Source organism: Chelonoidis abingdonii, chromosome 9, assembly GCF_003597395.2.
Source record: "Chelonoidis abingdonii isolate Lonesome George chromosome 9, CheloAbing_2.0, whole genome shotgun sequence".
NCBI lineage: Eukaryota > Metazoa > Chordata > Testudines > Testudinidae > Chelonoidis > Chelonoidis abingdonii.
This window is the reverse complement of record NC_133777.1, coordinates 64,094,808-64,116,467: the sequence shown is the minus strand read 5'-3', so window position 1 is coordinate 64,116,467 and position 21,660 is coordinate 64,094,808. Positions and strand designations below refer to the sequence as shown.

The window sequence follows — 21,660 nt, the reverse complement described above, 5'->3', positions numbered from 1 at the left end:
TTCTCTGTACCTGTTCCAGTTTGACTTCATCCTTCTTAAACATGGGAGACCAGAACTGCACACAGTCTTCCAGATGAGGTCTCATCAATGCCTTGTATAACGGTACTAACACCTCCTTATCTTTACTGGACATGCATCGCCTGATGCATCCTAAAACTGCATTAGCTTTTTTAACGGCCATATCACATTGGCGGCTCATAGTCATCCTGTGATCAACCAATACTCCAGGGTCCTTCTCCTCCTCTGTTACTTCCAACTGATGTGTCCCCAATTTATAACCAAAATTCTTGTTATTAATCCCCACTTTTCACTATTAAATTTCATCCTATTACTATTACTCCAGTTTACAAGGTCATCCAGATCTTCCTGTATGATATCCACGTCCTTCTCTGTGTTAACAATACCTCCCAGCTTTGCGTCATCCACAAACTCATTTTGGGTACTGTAGTTTAACTGGCTTATATTCAGTCTTATAGCACCACTTAACAGCTCCACAGTGTACCTCATCTAAATGTACATAAAATAAGGTTTTAAATGATATATGATGTGTATGTGTGCGCACACGCAGAGGGTGGGTACATTACACTCCAAAAATATGGCCCGTTTTGGAGAATTGCCAAACACCTTTTGAATATTAGCAGAAAAATGTAAAAGCATTTTACATGGTTTATTTGTGTCATTCCGATGCCATAATTGTAATATGAGAGTAACTTCAGCACATTCTAAATATATTAGTGTATGTGAATCAAGGAAACAAGTTGTGGCCCACAATCACTTTGAATTCAGTAACTCTGTAAGTGGTATCATAGAGGAAGTCCAGGAAAGCTTTTATTCCTTATGACGTCTCTTGGATAGAACACAGAGCATATAAATCCATCATTTTGTTTCACGCTGAATTGCATCTAAAATGGTTTGGAGTCTTTTCACATTTCTTTGTCCACATTTAACTATATTATGACCATGATTAATTTTATATTGAAAATTATGTAAAACACATTTTTTCTTTCAGATCAAAGGATTATTCAGCACTTCCAGTTAAAAGACTATGGCATTTTCTTGTGAAACAAGAACTTCTTCAGGAGACCTTCATAAGATATATATTCACTAAGAAAAGAAAGCAAAGTGAGGTAAACAAAACTAATAATTAAGAGCCTTTTTTACATTTCCTCAATCTTTAAGTGTCTCCATTCTAATTTTGTTTTAATATTTTCATTTTGGCTGGCATTTCAGTTTCCTGTTTTTCACTTCAGTAGTGTTTTAAAATCAATATGATAGCATGCTGTTTGTTAAAGTACATATCAAACTAAAATGTGTATTCTTAGACAAGGCATAGCTGAGTTTAAAATGCAGTATATATATTTAAAAACATTTTATATAGGATAATGGTCATAAATTAATTGAATATTCTTGAATCTCTGTGGCTTGTCCTATATAATATATTGAAATGAGAATTACTTTGTTTAAATATATGTATATATGCATGTGTAATATATACATATACATATTATTATATAGTGATATATAATATTTATTTTTATGGCTATCATAATTACAACTGAAATGAGTTGCAATTAAATTTAAACTTTGATGTGTAACAAACTGGAAACAAGCATACTACTTACTATCTTAAAAGTTCCTGTAAGTATGAAGTTTGTGTGTGTGTTGCTCCTTCTTTTATTTATTATGTCATACATATAAAAAGAAAAGGATATCTAAATTTTATTTGCAAGTCTAATAAAATTGTGGGACAAGTACTTTTTATACCATACATTTTGTGTTCATCTAGGAGGCATTACATTTTAAGTGAGTTTGTTTAGATTCCTGTCTTAGTTTCTGTGCCTTTTATAAAAAAAATTACGAACATTTGTCGTCATTTACTGAGAGGGGAGGCCTTTTAAATCTAGTTTGGAATGTTTCATTCTTTTTTTATATTTGTTTGTGCATGTGTTTTGTGTTTGTGACTGTGTGGTGTTATGTAGTCTGTAGAAGATCGTGTGGAGCAGGTCAAACAAAACTGCATAGCAGAAGATCACAAAAACAAGGTAGTATCCGTTCTCCCAAACCTTTAGCACATTCTTAAAAGTTCTGTGGGACTGGCTTTTCTTTTCTAATATGACTGACAGAAGCTAAATGTTCTATGTAGTCTCTGTGTGTCAGACTCTTAATCAGTGCATTTACTTTGGATGTCCTATGATTGGGATAAGTGAACACCTTGTAAATTGTGTTACTCACACAACTTGTGGGGGGTTTTTAAACTTTCAAATGTACAATTTTTGGCTTTTGGTGAATGCAAAAAGTCTGAAGTTTAGCTTCCTAACCAATGCTGAGACCACTGAACTTTTCTTGCATGAATTTCTATAGATATTGCAGTCTGTCCATACCACTACAAAAAAAAAATAGTTATATACCAATTAAAATTACCTGTATATGTTTTGTAGGTTGAAGCAGATCTCGGCTACCCAGGGGGAAAAGCAAAAATAATTCACAAAGAGTCTGATATGATAATGGCATTTGCAGTTAATAAGGTAAAAGCCAACAACATTATTACTGTGTTATTAAATTGTTGTGTTTGTGTTGCTCTAAGGTCTTAATTAAAACTAGCGTATGTTATCTGTTTGTACTCTGCAGGCAAACAGCAGTGAAATTGTTTTAGCGTCTACACATGATGTGCAAGAACTTGATGTTTCAGCTCTATTGGCTGCTCAGTCATTTATATGGATTGGGGAAGAATATGACAGAGAATCTAAAAGGTTAGTTTTTCTTTCTTTGTAATTGTATTTAAGGTAACTTTTTACTTTGAAACTACAGACAAGTGCAGATAGTTCACATTTTTGTTGTTGATAATAAAACGTATACATTTTTCTTCCATAGATCTCAAAGCACTTTACAAAAGCAGTTAAGTATCATTATCCTCATTTTACAGATGGGGAAATGGAGACACAAAGTTTTGAGTGACTTGCCCAAGGTCGCAGAGTTTGTTCACAGCAGGTCAGCAGCAGGCCTGCTGACAGGGGCAAAGGGGGCAGGCAATTTAAAGAGGCCCAGGGGCCCATGGCGGCCAGAAGCCCTAGGCCCTTTTAAATTGCCCGGGCAGGCCAAGGACTTCTAGGCGCACGCTACTGCTCTGGGCCCCGCACTTTGGGGAGGCCCAGCGCAATTGGCCAGCACAGTCGGTCCCATGACAGATGCATCACATCCGCCCCGGGCCCTGCACCCCCATAGGGATGGCGCTGGCTCTGAGGCCTGGAATTGCCTGTCAGTGTCAAGATTAACTACACCTTTGGACTTCCCCACTCTTGGTCTTCCTGGAGGGCACTCATGATTTCAGGGTGCCATCTGTCACATCAACACATAGTCGTGACCTACATCTCTCCCCTCCTAAACAGAGTATTTAGGCTTGCAGTCCCTTGTGGCTTGTGATTTCCCCAGCAGGTTTGACTAGGGCCCAGCATCTATGGTTAACTTTTTTGGGGGGTTACAGTGGTGTACATCAATTACCAACCACCCTTAAAGCAAAATACATTTCTTTTTAGGGTAAAAGCCTTACAGAGAAAACATCTAAACACAATAAGTTCCTGTACACGTGCTAAATGCCTACCAATGGTCACCCATCAGACTTTGGGGGTCTTAGTAAGCTGAAGTCCTTCCAACTCTTTAGGGCCCCCTTTGGACAGAAGGTCTGTCCATTTGCTGAATCAAAATGAAGGCCCTATGACAATTTAAACTCAGCCTTTTTACACCAAAAGGCTTTCTTTGACTGCTGGTCTCTGAAAATCCCATTTGAACCAGTATACGCAAGCCTCTCTGGATGAGTTTACAACCTGAATGATTAATCACCACCTCCCTCCCCACCATGCCCTAGAGGCACTGTGGTAGCCCTCACCTCTGGAGTGGCATACGGTCCCTAGCCCACAATGATACATAGCCATTCGTAAACTTAATGTAATATGATCTCCAAAGACATAGCATGCAGTTGCAATCTGTCACAGCCACTATTACTTAAAAAAAAAAGATGAACAGCAAAATATAACAGTAATAAAGCGTTACACTGGTATGTTTTTACAGTTCAGATGACCTTGACTTTCGTGGTTCTACCACAACACTCACTCAGTCAAGTGCACCATCATTTGGAGTGAATCAGATGCAGCCATCTTCACCTATGCCATGGTTAGGTAGTGGACAAACTAGCACTGGAGCTGGTGTGGTATGCAGTTTGTTTCGTTTGCTATTTATATAGTTAGTTAATACAAAAGATCTACACTCAGAAGCATGCTTTCATTTTATTACATTGGATGGTCATAGGATAACTATCAGCTGGCAAAAAATGCCACACTAATTAAATATTCTCTTACATGAATAATTTTGGATTGGCATACCTATAACTAATTTGTGCCATCAATCAATGAGTAGGATAAACTATGTTCCCGACACTTATTAGAAAATAAATCTCCAAAAGATTTTTTTTCTTACACAGTTGATTGATGTACTGTATTCCTAAATGTATTTTGATTAAGTTAATACCCTACCATTATTATCTTTCTCCATGACAGATTTCTTTTTTTAAAATGCCAATTGAAAGGTAATACGTAACTTTTTGTTTCAGACCCCAAATCTGAAAAGCATTTAAGTACAGTGTCCTTCAATGGGACATGCCTAAAGGTGAGCACATGCTTAAGTGCTGTCCTGACTAGGAATCCTTTCCTGAATTCAGGCCTTAGTTGTTGTGTTGCAGCTAAAAGTAATGGGATCAGAATATGGTTAACAATTAATCTATAGGTAGGGGACAAAAAGACAGTTCATTGTGTAGTAATATATACAATATCCTGAGTTCAATTATGTTTTCCAAACTTGTTCAAAAGTAGTTAATCTTTGAAGTTCACAAATTGAATATGATATTTCTTTTATATGAAGCTCATTAAAAGAAATCTGAATAATGTCAAGAGAATGGCTTCACATCCAGTCCAGCAGTATTGTAAGTAATTTCTATTTAACAATGTGAACGTGAAAAATGTATTTGTTTTTCAAAACGTAATACAGAACAAATGTTATGATATTTTCCTGTTGATTAATAAATCAACTATATTTTCCTTTTTCCCCAGATCTCACAGGAGCCCAAGATGGTAGCGTTCGAATGTTTGAATGGACAAGGCCACAGCAGCTGATATGCTTCCGACAAGCTGGCAATGCAAGGGTTACTAGAATGTATTTCAATTCCCAGGGCAATAAGGTTAGTGCTCCCAAAATAGGGGTTTTTCCACCTCTTCTTTTTAAATGAACATTTGATTGTACTGTGGACACCTTAGCCAGTTTTTATCTAGGGGAGCACAAAAATATCTAGAATGTGTTAGAATGTAGAAGTGATTTGTTCCAACACACATAAAACAAAGAATACAATCTAGCAAACAGATTGTTAAAGCTGCATGTGGATATTTAAATTCAGACACTCTTCAAATCTACATCTCCTCTTGTATTGAATAAGCAACTTTCAATATTCATATTAATGACCACTGTAGAGACTACCTACGTTATGACTAGTCCTAGAAACAGTTATTTCCATGACTAATCCAACTTTAAGTCAGTAGAGCTGACTGGAGTCAGTCATTTTTTGCAGAAACAGGCCCTTATTTTGATTGCATAAAGTCTCATTTAGCTGGAGCCAGGTTGTCAACCCCTTGCTCTCAGTGGTGAACAATTACTCATCTAAATATAAAAATGAGTAATGGGTTCAACATTTTGACTTTAAATAGGATTTTTATGAAGGGCAACCAACCTGGAAGATGGCTGCATTGTTTTGTAGTACTCAATCATTGACAAACATGGAATATTATGGCAGCATATATCCTCATAGTACTGTGCAGAAACTGATTGTACAAAAAAATTATCTGATTCATACCTCCACTGTAGTCAGTCAAGCTCAATATTGAGAATATTCCACCTTGCAGTTTAAGTGCAGAGAGATATTAGCACTAGTATTAAAGTGTTCAATTGAGAATAAGATATTTTAGGTGAGTGGCATAAATACAATACTAGATTTGTATTTTCTTTTTATAGTGAGTACATTTTGCAAAAGTCTCAGCAGAAAAGCTGGAGTATGATTATAAATATATTTGTTATTTCTATGATAGAGATGCAGATGGCTCAAACTTTGAAAATCATCTAATGCTACCTGGCTGCTTTGTGCTGCACCAGCGGAACAAAAGTTGTAAACATCCTTTAGTTCTCCTCCTACAATGCACAGAGCCACCATTGTGACACATACTTCATTTCCTGTACTGGTCTGTGTGTTAGGCTGCCCAGCTACCAGAATGGCTCTGTGGGTCCCATGAGCCACCAGACATTACTTAAAGCAGACTTCAGGCTGCTGTAACTTATATTGGTGGACTCAGTCCTGCCCAGACAGCCCAAGAATTAGGGAGCATAACAGTGGCTTTAAAGTCTCCTTCTCTCCCACTTCCTTGTCACTCACACTGGTCTTGCGCAGAGTCTGGACCAAGAAATCTGGCCCTCAGTTTTGAAATCATTATATAATTTCTGGATTTTCCCCTCATTCTTACTAATAGACATTTTTGTGAAAACTAGGGCCCAGATTTATTCATACTCTCCACTTGCTTTGTGGCACCCTGACAATGTAAAACAGCTGTAAACCATACTTACCTAGCTATTTATTTAAATTAGATTTGCATCTGCAGTGCAAGGTAGCTGTAGCGTGCCAGTGAATCTGGTACATGATTTGTTTCTGAATTGTTCATCTGCTGTGTCTTACTGCTTCAAGTCAAAGTGCTTTTGCTGACGTAACCATTACCAGAGCAATTAATTTTTGATCTTTATAGAAGACTTTGAATAAACATTGAGACGGATTCTCCTCTCTGGTTTATCCGTTTCTGACCATGTAATGCCTTTGATTCCTGTGGAATCATACTGGCATAAAGCTAGAGAAATTAATAGAAATCAGTTCTGTTTATATATCTTATAGCTTCTGTACTCTCTTCCCGTGTGTTTCATAGGTAAGAATAAAAAAAGGATTTTATTGAAGAAATGTGTCTCCTGTTGTTTGTCCTCACACAAAGAAATAATCCCCCCTTTGTGCCATTGCAATTGATTGTTGTGGAAGAGATGATGTTACAGACAGAGGATTAGTACTTCAGGTAGAGAAAGAACATAAAGAGCAGAGGAGCCTCTAGACAGAAGACACATTCTGGTTTTCATTCAAATATCTGTACTAATAAAAAAAGGGAAGAGAAAACAGGAGATATACTGGACTAACAGAACTGGTTTTGAAAGTTTTTCCTCTGAGGTGACAATGATCCTAAGGAATCATTTAATAGAAACTACAAAGTGATGATAACTGATTATACACCCAAGTAGAGCTCATTGAGAAAATGTCCCATAAAAATGTTTTGAAATCTCAAAAATTTTCCCATTGTGTATCAGGACAAAACAGAACCCGTTCAACATTTCTCTCACTCACTCACTCACACCCACCCACTCCTCATTGTTAGGGCACTTAGCATGGATGTGGGAGACCCAGTTGCAAGTCACTGCTCTGAAACAGACTTGCCCCAACTTGAACCAGGTCTCCCACAACCCAGATGAGTGTCCTAAACACCATTCTATTAGCTGTTCTGGAGTGGGTGTCTCTCTGGTTCTGACCAGAAATTCCATTCTGGACCTGAGACGCCTTCCCAAAACGGACATGTTCCTGCAAAAAGTGTCAACAACTTGGCATTTTCCATAAAAAATAAAACACAACCCCATTTAGTCAAAGTCATAGTCAACTCTACTCTGAAGTGATAATGATATGCAGGTGAGATAGTTGTTGTGCACTCTTGACTGCCTCATCTGTATATTCTTCCCACAAATCCATTGCCACTGGGACTACCAGTTCCATTGCAAATCTGTAAGAACTTCAAAAAAAGCAGTCACTATTCTAAGCCACTCGACAGACAGAGACATTTCCTTCTCTTCATCTCAAAAGCAGAATCATTCTATTCTTCTAAAATTTAATTGGGTTAACATGCAAGATGGCAGCACCCAGTCTTGAACCAGTGACAGATGATGGCAGATTTTAGGACAAGGACTATGTGGGTGAATGACCACAATGGTGCCCAGTGGGGGTTAGGCTAATGGAGAGAACTGTAGATTTATATTTGGTCCTGGTTGGACAGCTGGAATGGCAGAGGGACAGCTGGAAAGATGTTGATACTAGTGAATAGCTAGAGCTCCTTCCCCTTAGCCGGGATTAAGTCTGGCCAAAGAATCCCCTGCCTGAAAATGGACCTCACTGGAGTCCCTCCAGCTTGTGTGATCTCCCCATGAGCGTAGGGCTAGATTACAAGTCTTGCGTATTTCTTTTGAGCAGCCTCCAAAATTTGGCCATAATCCTTCATTTATCTGACCCATTTATGTTTATTACACACATCAATTTCTCCCTGTCTCCCCGTTCTGGAGTAGGTGGATTCCTTTTCGCCATCATTTTAATGTAAGGTTTAGAAAAGAGTAAGTGTTCATCCACTGAGTCTTTCCTGCTAGCCATCTTGCAGAAGTGAGATTGATTCAAACTAGAGTAATTGCCATCTGGCATCTCCTGCTCTGCTTCCTGGATGTGCTTAAGGCTTTGAAGCACCCATAATACCTAACAAATGTATTAAACCCTCCTGTTCAAAGGAGGAAGATGCTTGTGGTTGAGCCCACTGTGGAGCCATTCAGGGAACAGAAGTCCTGTCTGGCCCCACCATACAATGAGGAACAGGGATGGAGATGGGAGGCGAGCAATGTAAATGGAGCTTCCCTGGAAGCAAGTCTGTGGGGGTGGAGAGGCACCAGAGGATTCAGCTCAGGAGGGAGGGAGGGAGTGACTCAGAGGAAACTGATGCCCAGTTTTGAGGAGGAATTTGCCAACCCCTCAGTTTTGTTTCCCTCAACAGCCATATCATCTGATTTTTCAGGACTGGTTCTATCTTCACATACACAGTAAAATATACAAACTAACTTTGTTTGACTTTGATTAACCTTATTACAATCTTAAGGGAATAAAAGTGACTTGCTGTGAGTTAGAGATGTTTTGACATCCCTCTAAGCCAGTTACAGGACAACAAAAAGGGTCATCCCAGAATCCCGGACAATCCCCCCATTTAGGGACAGCTGGAAACATTAAACCACATCATGGAACTAGTGAAGCCTGACTTTACAGGTACAGGGATTTGAATAGTATCAGTGAAGTGTTTTTAAGAACGTTTAAAATATGATGTCTGTGAAGCACATAGCATATACAGCGTACCTGAGTGTGGTCTAAAGGGTTAATTGCTACTCATTTGTGTTGATCTGCAGAGCTCCCTGTGGCTTTGCCATACATCATAATACAATGCAGTTATTCCATAATCATTCCTAAGTAATTTTTTAGGACATCATGTGTGTTTGGTTTTTTAATTAAACTTGTTTCATTAGTGTAGGGTATCAGGTCTAACATAAGCTTAGGTATTTCAAATTAAACATTTAAAAATAAAATAATCTACTTCAAACTTATAGGACAGTATTTTCAAAAGCATCCGAGTCCCAGTTTCAAAAGAGAGCTTCATCATGTAGGGGCATTTCAAAGAGACTTATGGCTTGCCTGGTGGCGTGTGGCAAGCCGAAGTTTGGACGTACAGAGCTCTAGCCTGCTGCGCAGTAAATGGCTGCGTGGACCTTGCCATCACATACTAGTAGCTCCATAGAATGCTTTGGCTAGCGCTGGGACTCAAACCAGCTTCCCAGTGAATGTGCTAATGACTTGGCTATAGCCTTATTGTCACACTCTCTCTGGCCCAATGACTATTTAAGTATTTATACAAAGTGGAACAGCTTCAAAAGGAGAGATTGAGGGACAGGGTTATCCAGGATGTCCTCTAGCTCAGTAGCAGGGCATTCATCTGAGCGATTGGAAATCTGGGTTCAAGTCCATACTTCAAATCAGGCAGAGCGAGGGTTTGAACCTGGATTGGGTGGCGGGGGAGAAAAGCCTAGTTTATGAATTCCTCTAGGATTTAAGCATTGAGCCACTCAGCATCATGAGGATGTAGTTGGCTTTGTGCATGCTCACTGATGGAAGGTTAGGCACCAGCTGAACAGAGTTTTTGAGGTTCTAAATTTTGGGCTTAGGCACTTAAATCCTTTTGTGGCTTTAGGCCTAAATGCCGTCACTTTTGAAACTGGAACTTAGAGTCTTGAATCATGTAGCTGCCTTTCAGATTTTTACCTATTGTATTTAATACACGTGCAGCTCTTTCAGTTTCTTGTTAAATATCACAAAAGTGATGAAAAGATAAGACTGACCACTGGAGATCTTTTCAGCGGTTTACAGAATAAATGAAATTTTGTTTCTTGCAGTGTGGCGTGGCTGATGGAGAGGGATTTTTAAGTATTTGGCAAGTCAACCAAATTGTATCTAATCCTAAACCTTATCTGGTATGTAACAAAATCATTCTTTCTTTTTATAGGAGAAATGTTTAGGAACCAAGACTGTGTCTCTTACTTTACAAAGTTTCAAAAAGGTCAAGAGCAGGTTCAGATAATGTGAATTCTTGATTAATGTTTTTCTCTGCTGTGCTAATTGGCAGACTTTATCAAACAAGTATAGCATTTGATGGACACAGCTTTGAAGAATTCATATCAGAGTAAATAACAAGCTGTAATGTGATTACAGATATAACCTAAGCATTGTCCTTGAATTTACTTTGACTGAAATCTATTGTAGTGTACGTCAAGCTTTTTCAAAAAAAATAAATAACTTCACTCCTCTCAATTCTTTGCTGTTAATTATGTAGCACACAAAGCCAGCACTTAATTGTGAATTCAAATTGATAAAACATATTGTACTCTGTATTTGTCACAGTTTAATTATATAGTGAATTGTTTGGGGATTTTTCTTAATACTAGAATTTCTAATAAAAATAGTTAAAATAATTTATCTTTTTGTTCTCTGCACTTTCAGTGTCGCTTCCTATAGGGATTTTAGTAATGAATCAAAGTAAACAGGGTTTGTGTTTAAAGTCCTCACATGTGATATGTCATTAGTAGAAATACATATGACTAAATATATTTTAAGTTATTAGAAACTTTGACGTATAGGTGATAAGATTGCATCTTGGTGATGGTTTTTGTTTCATTTTATAGAGTTGGCAGTGTCACAGTAAAACCACAAGTGACTTTGCATTCATTACCTCTTCAAGTCTAGTGGCTACATCCGGGCAGTCCAACGATAACAGGTGTGGTAAAGGGGTGTGTGCAGTCAAAAACAGATAAAAATATCTAGGCTGAGAGGTTAAAGGCTTGCCTGTCATAACAGACGTTTGGATCTTGAAGCCAGAATTTTGAAGCCCAGTGTTCTAAAAGCTGCTGAATTCCCCTACCAGCTGTATGTGCATGGCTGCCTGCTTGTGTGTCACTCCTTCAGTTACTTTCTTTCTGCAGACTAGTTCCCTGTATTCTGTTGGCTTCTCAAAGCTCCTTATCGCTAAGTGCTAAATTATCCTTTTCCCCCTTTATTTAATTAAATATGAATTATTAAGGACTGACGGCCTGGAATCAAGGGTTTTTGACTGAGCACCTCTGTTTCATTATCTCTTCTGGTTTTCAAATTATTTCACTTTGGTAGTGTTCTTCATTTCTAATGTGGCTGTCTTTATTATTACTCAGTGGTTTCCAGACATCCCAACTGCAACTTGTTCTGATGGTACATTTGTACTGGGTTGGGGAGGAGCTTATTTAGTAAATTCTATTGAACGGCGTGTATGTTTCCCAGCCTTCCTGTAAGGCTAACATCAAGGACTTGTCTACATGTGCTTTAGTCCACACTAGCGTGTTGTGCACGAACAACTGGTGCACACTAAAAGTTCCCTGTTGCATATTAATGTAGTTTCATACTGTACTATGTTGATGTGCACTAGGGAACTTTTAGTGTGGAGGATCAGGGTCCACATGGGCCAGTTAGTGCACAACACGGTAATGTGAACTAAAATTTAAACCTCTCCTGTACAGACTAAAGCACTGTGTAGACAAACCCTTAGCCTTCAAGGAAGCAGAGTCAAGCATAGTCCCCACTGGGGACTTCAAAGTTTTTCAAAGGCTTGAATGACTGAATCAACTGGAGTTAGGCTCTTAACTGTCATTTGTGCTTTTACATGTCTTCCCCGTGACTGCAAAGGTCCTGCACAAGCCCTCCTCATCTTCTAAGTCAGTGTTTGCCAAACTTGTTCCACTGGTTGTGCAGGGAAAGCCCCTGGCGGGCCGGGTCAGTTTGTTTACCTGCCGCGTCCGCAAGTCCGGCCGATCGCAGCTCCACTGGCCGCGGTTCGCTGCTCCAGGCCAATGGGAGCTGCTGGAAGCGGCACAGGCTGAGGGACGTACTGGCCACCGCTTCCAGCAGCTCCCATTGGCCTGGAGCAGCAAACAGACGTACTGGCTGATTCTAAGTGACCCATACTATCCCAGGAATCATTTAGCAAATTGCAGTCATGACTTGTTTTGTTTTTCCACCAGAAACGTGTGCTTGTGGGACACTTTGGTATCCCCCAGTAACAGTCTCATTCACGGTAAGTACTGCAGTAAGACACATTTCAGTTTCTTAATGGTTAAAGAATCAAGTGGGATTTGTGCATGGATTTTGAGAGGAAAAAGTTCATGTGGGGCTAGACTAAACATCCGTATTACAAGTTAATCAGGGCATTACCAGTACTAATGAGTGTCTTGAAACAGTAGATTTTATGGCCTCCAACATGACAGTCTACTTTTGTACATACCAAAGTGTAAAAAAAGAGGAACATCAGAAAAGGTCACATGCAAGGCTGTCTTGTGAAGGTGTTTATAAAGGGTGAAATGTTTGACTATAGCGGTTTGGTTTTGGCACCATATGTCTAAACTTTTTAGTCGTCATTAGTAACAGGTCCATAAGTCTGCATGTAGACCTCTCCTGAAACTGGCACTTAATTACAGCTTTCAGCACTGCCTTGAAACAGGGGAGCGGTATGTTGGGGGGTGTGACTAAGATGATACAGGGCCTGTCCCAAAGAGCTTTCCATTCTAATTCAGGCATGATGCCCACTTAAGTTTAACAAACAAGGTCGAGAGTAGATACAAGGGTTACAGGAAAAAGATGGTGCGGTGGGGAGGTTGTGTGTGCATCTATCTTGATGGTATAGAATGTTCAATGATGGATTTTTTCCTCTTCATGTTAATAAAAATTGTGACGGAGGATGATTTATTTGAGGTCTTGGGAGTGAGGGAAGCTGCAAGGCTGAGAAAGATTAGATGGAGTGATTAAGATGAGAAGGGAGGGCGGGGAAGTCCAGCAACAGAGGAGTTGTGATTGTGGGAAAGGAGCAGCGTGAGGGAAGGAGACACAGCCAAAAGAAAATGTAATTGTCCCCTTTCAAAACTCAGACTCTGATAATGTCAGGATATTGCTCCCTGTGCTGCTTGATGTTGATCAGCTGGAGAGTGAAGGGCTCAGAGTGGCACCTTGTTTTAGACCATCATTAGCTCCTCCATTGGTGTTCTTATCCACATGACCAGTAAAGACAAGGAAACTAGGCAGCCTTGGACTCGCCACCTTTTCTTTATTCTGCTTGTTGAGGAATGACGACCTTTGTGGCTGGAGTCTTTTTATATGCCACATATAGTAGAAAGAGGTGGATACACCTGACTGTGCCTGATATGGCGAGTGCTTAGCCATTTTATAACCCAGGTTGGGTCCAAGGTTAGTCAAGAGGGGACCTCTTAGAAAGGAATTATGTTAGTCTGCCAGACACTGTAGAGTCATCTTCTGGTGCCACATAAGCAAGCCAGCTGTGATTGTGAAGGAGAGCTCTGAGTATTGTGCTCCTAGACTACCATCTCAGAATATCATGAAGCATTCCTGAGATTACTGAGTGTATATTAGTACAACAAATTGCCCCACTCCTGATTATCTAAACAAAGCAATTCTACTTTAGCATTTGCGGTTAACTCTGTTTTTTAACAGATATTTTTTGTTTGTTTCATGAATGTATTTGCCTCTGTCCAGTACTTTCATCTTTTACTTCAACAACTCAGAATTGAGTTTATGCTTGAATTTTCTTGTCATAAATTTAATTGTTTTAAAAGTATGCATGTAGCTAATAATCACTGCATTTGCTCAAGCAACTGTAGCAACTATACATGCATGTTACAGGGAGGGTGACCATATTTCCTAAAGAAAAAACAGGATACCCCCTGCTGCTTGCCCAAGGGCACCCCCAGGCTGTTGCCTGTTGCTATAATACTGTCCCGTTCCCCTCCCCCACCAGCCACATGCTAGGCTGTTGTCCAGTCGCTGGAACCTTGAAGGGCCCCCCTGCACAATGAGGGGTCCCCGACACATGCTGGAACACTGCTTCCCCCATAGCCCTGCCTCCACCCTGTGGGGGTCTGGCATCTCTGCTCACACTCCCCACATCACACTACACTTTTTTCCCAAAAGTGGGCATTTGTCCTGTTTGCTCTTCTGATCAAGTCATCAAGGGCAAACAGGACAAACGCCTCCTTTTGGAAAAAAGTCAGGATGGCGAGGACAGGGCTTAAAAAAAGGGACTGTCCCAGCCAAAATGGGACATATGGTTACTCTAGTTATAGGCAAATTTTTGTATGCACATTTTTAAAAATATGGGTGGTAGAATATAGTTAGTTTCTTTACGATGTCACAGAAGTATGGGATCTCAGTTTTAAGAGAAAATGAATGAAGCAGCGGTCCAGAGGAGAAAATAGCATTTGATCACATAACTGACCATCACCATAATGCGTACATACAAGATGGCCAAATTAAGTTTGCACAACCTTATTTTTGGTATTTTCTAATTTTTGAGTGCTTGACTTTAAAAAATATAATAAAAGAATATGAAAGTTTTAATGTAATTGAACATTCAGTATGATTTTTATATTTTCTCAATTTTAAAAATTTCAAGCAGGGATGTGTGCTTAAACTATAAATCAAAATTAACTGATTAAAGGAATAATAGAATCCATCTCACCTTACTTCTGCTGGCTCGGCAGCTCTAAGGAGTGTAAAGAGTAATACAAAAAAGTTTGTCATTCATGTAGCAGATATGACTGTATACACTTAAAGGGAGCATATCTATGGAGTAAAAAAGTGCAAGTCACCTTTCAGAATAGAACTGTACTTTAAAATTGAAAACTACACAAGACTACAAATCTGTAACAATCTTACAATATGTCTCTCAGCCTTCACTTGTCATGATCATGGTGCCACAGTACTTCAGTATGCACCTAAGCAGCAACTGTTGATTTCTGGAGGCAGGAAAGGATGTGTCTGCATCTTTGACATCAGACAGAGACAAAGCCTTCATACCTTCCAAGCGCATGACTCTGCTATTAAGGCTCTTTCACTGGATCCTTCTGAAGAATACTTTGCAACAGGCTCAGCAGAAGGTAACATGAAGGTAAGATTATTGAAGTGGCTGAGTTGTGATATGCATTTTACATGGAGAAAGCACAGTGCATTATGCTGAATTATTTTTCTTAATTTATTACTGTCTCTTTCTGAATATGTTCTTATTTTCCTTTGTATTTCATTTTCCTGCAGCAGTGCTAAAGTAATTATTAAAATAAGCAGATAGCCAGTTGATGTATAGGGTAGTCTCAGTAACTGTATGATATCAAATTCTAAATAAGAATTTTAACTAGTTGTATTGGGTTAGGGTCTAGGAACTCCAATCATGGGCCAGTACCCAACTTTGCTTGGGTACTGAAAAAGCACACTCCTTGTCCCACAGTGTTTGCAATCTGAATACAAGAGGAAAGACAACAGGTGAAGGCAAAAGACAAAGAGATCACAGACGTTTTGCCCTTAGCTAAACCATGCTATAGACGTGCAGTATGTTTTATAGTCAGATAGGAGAACCCCAGTCTCCTAATGGCCTGGACCTACATCACTGAGCTTAAGGACTCTCCACACTTTCGAGAACTGAGTCCCAAGTCAGAAACTCTCATTATGCACCAGTGTTAATGAAATTTGAGCCAGATTCTCTGCCCGTGTTCCAGCAGAGGGGAATTCTTACCTGGCATAAAAGCAGCTTGTATGCCAGCTGTCACCCCCATCTTATGGGATAAGTCAGGAGTGGGGGCATGCAGGTAACAGAGAAGGCCAGGATGAGGTGAAGAGGAGCACAGCTTCACTATATGAATTCACAGCTGGTGTATGGTCGCTTAAGAGACTGACCAGCTATCCTCCATTAAAGCAGCCCCTACGCTGCTCTAACTTATACCAGTAAAAGAGCATCTTGAGAATCCTGGAGCTGTACAACTTCCTCTCTGACCATCCATATTTTCTCTCCCTTCTTCTGTGCTGAATGGGTTTTGACGCAGGAAAGGTTTGATCCAGATTCTCAATAGAAAGGGCACATTTTAACCTCATTTTGTCTTGTCTGTCATTCTCTTAATATAGGTCTGGGGACTGACAGGCTACGGTTTAATTCATTCCTTTAAAAACGAACATGCCAAACAGTCCATATTCAGAAATATTGGTGCTGGTGTCATGCAGATTGAAACTGTGCAAGACAATCGCATCTTCTCCTGTGGAGCAGATGGCACACTGAAAATGAGAGTTCTACCTAATGCTTTCAGCATCCCTACAGGTATTTTTCACATTCTGTAGATTTATGCTGTTTAGTCCTGTTTTCTATACAGTTCTGTTAAATAGCTACAATGCAGTAATATGCATTCATGAAAGGAATTATCGTACATTGCTTTCAGAGCAATTACTGCAGCATTAAATATTATATGAAACAGAAAAAAGACTGACTTTTAAAGCAGGGTTCTCGAGCACTGCATACATAGATTGGTGGGAATGGAAATGCATGTAGTGCATTGTAGAATAAAACCCATTAAAGTCATAGGTAGGTTAGTGTTCAATAACCTACAGCAAGCCTTCTTTAGTAAGCATATTACACAGATTCTAACAGTAGCCATAGACATATACAGGCACCATGGTGCTAAATAAAGTCAATCAGCAGTTTGTAATGTGATTCAGGTTTTTTTTCTCTTCCAGTTCTTGCTACTAATTGGAGCATGTCTACAACTATTCATTTAAAAAAAAAATAGACTGTTGTAATGAAGGGTATTCAGTGTATGGAAGAATTTGTAGACCAGGAAAGTGTAATAGATGCAAAAGCTGTGGAATAATGTGCAATGAAGAATGTACTGTGAGACACATGTATCGTTTTATGCTGATATTTTTACCAGCTAGTATTACTACACCGTTGATACTATACGTTGTACATGAACGCATTTTTAAAACGCGGTGTTTTCTTAATTTGCACATTACTTTTTCTTCAATGGCTGTGTTTTATATTTTGGAGATCTGCCTTTACATTAGGAATGTAGTGTGAACATTAAATGTTTGTAGCAAAGAGAAACATGTTTTTAGTTAGCTTTTAGTTTTGAAACTCTATTGTTTTGTCCAGGGGAAAGTGAGACTTCCTTAAATGAAGCTATATAAGAATACCAATGTAACATACAATGCCACATTTCAGATGAATGTCAGGCTTTCTGTGGCCAGCTAATAAATAGTAATGGTAATTTAAGTTATTACCAGAGCATATTGTATAAACTATGCAGAGTTCAATATTGTTTGCTTGTAATATACTAGCCACTGTTGTCATATTTAGATGTATTTTTCTGTGTAAACAAAAACTATGTTCTTAATAAGATATTGGAATGGATGTCTGTGTATTTAAATGTTAACTAGTTGTCCTACTTCTTCAATGAGAATTTTGGTGTCTGTGCAGCAATGTAAAATATAATGGGATAAAATGCACCTTTCTCCAAAGGGGATTTTAATTGCAGGTTGTGAAGTATGGATATGAAAGAAAAGGAAGTGTCATGTTAGTTTTACCTTTGTAAGTTAAATAAATTCCTTTTATTTCATGGAACAGGTTAGTTCCTGTGCAGTCTTTTGTCTTGCACTTAAACAGACTTGTTGAAACTTCAGTATCATGATTAGATCTGTAGTTACCATTAGAGCTAAAATTGTCACTGGCAAGAAAAGAGGTTTGCAGCCAGACTTACTTTTGTGTTTCACTGCTCCCAAGGGGTGCAAGATTAACAGAACTGAAGTTCACTTTCTACAGCACAGACAGCTGCACTACACACTCTTCTTACACCATCCTGCCAGTATGGCTCACTTGGGTGAATTCATTCTCCCTCCTGCTTGTTCAGTCCTTGGACTCTCTGATAAGGTTACCCACAGTGGTGTCAATTTGATGGAAACAGTAATTGGTCCGAGACCACTAGTTCATTTGACATGCACCACATCAGAAAAGTTTCCCTTTCCAGCCTGCATTAAATTTGCCCTAAAGGTGAAAGGTTTCCGAATCCTACTGCTATTTTTCCTAGCCAGAGTATCCTCAGTCAGTTTAATTACAGTAATAGTAGTAATAAATATCCAGCTTTAAGACGTGAAATTTAAAATGAGTATTTTATGTACTCAAAATGAGCAAAACAAAAACATTCTAAATTATTTCTAGTTTAACATCCTAAAGCTAAATTAAGTAGATTCAGTATGTGTGATTCTTTTTAATATATTGAACTTGCAACTTGAGGATGTTACTCACAAAAATGAATTAAAATACAGTGCAGCAAATGACAATGATATTTAATATTTCTGATATTTGTTACTGGCAGCAGTTCCTGCTTCACCTAACCACTGCATATTTTGAAAAGCTTTAACATAACTCAAAGTAGGTTGTTACATACCCGGGCACTTGTTACACACAGAACACGTTCAAACAATACTAAAGAATCTGACTTCAACTTATAAACATCAAGGAAAAGCAAACTTCAGGCAGTAATGCATCCTTAGGACACCTACTTTTTTTTGTTTTCACTGCATGTTTTAGTGATTATGTTTACAGCAAATCATTGAGCAACCTTCCCATTAAGAGAGCACTTCTTTTTGTTGGGGTGGAGGGGGAGATGTTATATGTAAGATCCCCCCATGCTTTGTCTGGATAATGATTTTTACTATGGTTATGTGAAGATGAACTTTCAGCTGAAACCCATAAAGGCAAAGGAACTTGGGTTCAGAAGTTTAACATATATATACACATACACACACAGTATATGTAGAGAGTTCATTCAGAAAGCTTAAAATGTGCTTTAAACTATAGAGCTCTGTTCCTCCCACCATTTGGAAATCAGTCATTGATGCAGTTAAGGAGGAAGCATTGTGGTAGCCATCCTAATATAATAGATTAGAAATGGGAAGAATGTACTTATATGGAATTGAGGGTGTTATTTGTGAGTAGGAATGCTCATTACTCTGCCTACTTATGTATATTTTTATGCTCCCTTTTAAAATAAGTTAGTTGTTTACATAGTCACAATTCAGTTCTTAAGAGACAAAGTACAGGATCACACAGAGAAAACAAGTACTTCACCTGCAGTGCCTTTCACTCTAGTTCACCCTTACCTTGGAAGTCTTTGGTGGGGTTCAACTGTGATCAGTAAGCCTTGTCCTCCTCAAGCTCCTGAAACAGCTTCCAACAGCTTAAGGTGGTGAAAAATGACCAAAAAACCAGAGGACTGCCCTCCTGTCCTTTTATAAACTACCAGTCTCCTCTGTCATGTGACCATCTGATCATCCACAACAGGTGAGCACAGCCCTCTCACCAGGTGATTCCCCTGATAAACTAACTTCTGGGAGAACTCAGCCTTTTGTTTAGGAGCCTCCTATTTGACTAGAGAACTATCAAGATTTAACAACCTTACATTGTTAGCCCTGTGCCACTACCCCCCTTGGTGGTTTTCCAAGAGGTAAACCATCAGAGGAGGTAGCCAACTCCCACATTCAACATGGCAGCTCCAGGCTGATACAGATGTCCATAATTTCAACAGAATTCATTTGTTGTCCACAGAAAATTTCCCCAAATCATCACAGAAAGCTGTTGCTCATAAATACCCTACCTTTTTCTATAGACAGTAAGATACATTGTAGATGGCACATCACTATTTTGTGACAACTTAAAAAAATATGAATGACACTGAGAATATAACTCATTCAACAATGTTCCTTTGCCTGGTGTTTAATTTGAAAGGGTGGTGCTGACTTCTTTTTAGTGTGTGGGCATTGAGATGGGCAGGGGCAAATTGCTAGTGTTAGCCCTGCATTGATGGGGGAGGTTTCCATCCTGTGAGGCTTTTTAGGCCAAACTCTCAGTTTAACATAGTATAGGTCTGATAATCATATCCAATGTGCTTTTCTTTTTTCAAATGAGATATGCACTAGCAGCTGGCTGGTACAGCTGTTCCTGGGAACTGTTGATTTGTTTTTATCAGCTTGTAAAGATACCAATGGATCTGAAGTTAATTAAATTCCTTCATACAGTGCTGTTGAACACATGGTTGTTGAAACTCTGGCCTATTTGCCTTAAACACAAAGGCCTGATTCGCCTCTGCATTGTGCTATCATATACACCCATTTAAAAGTAAGTGTTAAATGCTACCTTTCTAACTGGTAATATATTACACCTGCTTTGTGCAAGTGCGACTACATGACTATGCAGGTCTCAAGCCCGTGACAAATCAGGCTCAAGCAATATGAAATGGAGCAGAGTTTCAAACCTAGCAATTTAAACAAAAAGCTACATGGCCTAGTTGCTAGTAGTCAAACTACTAAATACGTTATTCTTGAAGGCCAAACAAACTTAATCCCTTCACGCCTCTAAAATGTCATTTTTCCTAGTGATCAAGATCAAAAGTTCCTGGCTATACTTTCTTAGCTGCAACTATCATGTGTTAGGGACAAGTGATGACCACCCCCCAACACAATGCCTTAGGCCTTTTTACAAGGCTATGAAACTTAAGAGCTTCAGCTAGGCTTGCTTTTCTGTACAAAGGGCATGCAGGGGCAGAAAGATGTGGTCAGGGCCCCAAAAAGAGGAACTGGAATTGGATAAAGGGGAACCAGAAGATCTGTTAAGTTACAACAGCTGAGCTTGCTTTCAGTACTACAGAAAAGGTGTTAGAACAGTCAACCCACAAACTTGGCTAGGGATAACAATAACAGGAAAAACCGTATATGGAAAACTAATTATTAAGCTTGCTCTTGATTAACGTTGTATTCCAAATAAGGCAATTGAAAATGTATCGAGCATGTTACGTACTTGCAGTTTTAGCCTTTAAAAGCTTGGTAAAATTTGTGGAGAGCAGAGCAGTTCGTTTCTTGCACGAGGCCATGCTGACTCTCCCTGCATGTATGCTTGTATGAAATAAAGGAGCCTCAGGCTGTGTGATCCAAAATCAACAGTGTGATCAATTTTCCACAACACATGTATTTGAATGTAATCCAAGACTAAAGTCAAGTAGGACAACCAATTTCATCATCAAGCACTTTGACCAGTACATTCACTCTCATTCAAAGTTGTAGGTTGTTGGGGTTTTTTATATTATGACAGTACAGTCTTCATTTGTGACTAGGAGTTTTGTGTAAATTTGGGCCCAATTTACACTTCCATTAAATTGTGAGAAAGATGAGGTTAGCTCAAGATAAGCAATTGAAAAAAATGTTAAATAAAACGAGCTTCACCTGCTCTGACTATATTTCCTGTTGTAACACCTCCTCCCCCTAAGTTCACATTTCACTAGCCATCATTT

The 21,660-nt window shown here is 39.0% G+C and overlaps 1 protein-coding gene across 6 annotated transcripts in view; it reads left to right on the top strand.

Moving 5' to 3' along the window:
* DMXL2 (Dmx like 2) overlaps positions 1-17,939 on the top strand; it is a 116,232-nt gene extending 98,293 nt beyond the window's left edge. For 2 of the 6 annotated variants that reach the window (XM_032778647.2, XM_075069639.1), the window contains exons 33-44: positions 1,010-1,127; positions 1,980-2,042; positions 2,439-2,525; positions 2,629-2,750; positions 4,066-4,204; positions 4,912-4,972; positions 5,100-5,227; positions 10,366-10,443; positions 11,152-11,243; positions 12,517-12,569; positions 15,232-15,449; positions 16,454-17,939. In XM_032778647.2, the coding sequence (XP_032634538.1) occupies positions 1,010-1,127; positions 1,980-2,042; positions 2,439-2,525; positions 2,629-2,750; positions 4,066-4,204; positions 4,912-4,972; positions 5,100-5,227; positions 10,366-10,443; positions 11,152-11,243; positions 12,517-12,569; positions 15,232-15,449; positions 16,454-16,663 (1,369 nt within the window). In that variant the 3' untranslated portion in view covers positions 16,664-17,939. Of the gene's footprint in view, positions 1-1,009; positions 1,128-1,979; positions 2,043-2,438; positions 2,526-2,628; positions 2,751-2,871; positions 4,012-4,065; positions 4,205-4,911; positions 4,973-5,099; positions 5,228-10,365; positions 10,444-11,151; positions 11,244-12,516; positions 12,570-15,231; positions 15,450-16,453 lie in introns of those variants that run through there. The other 4 variants (XM_075069640.1, XM_032778649.2, XM_032778648.2 and 1 more) reach the window with 4 other exon arrangements.
* The last annotated feature ends 3,721 nt before the right edge of the window (positions 17,940-21,660 follow it).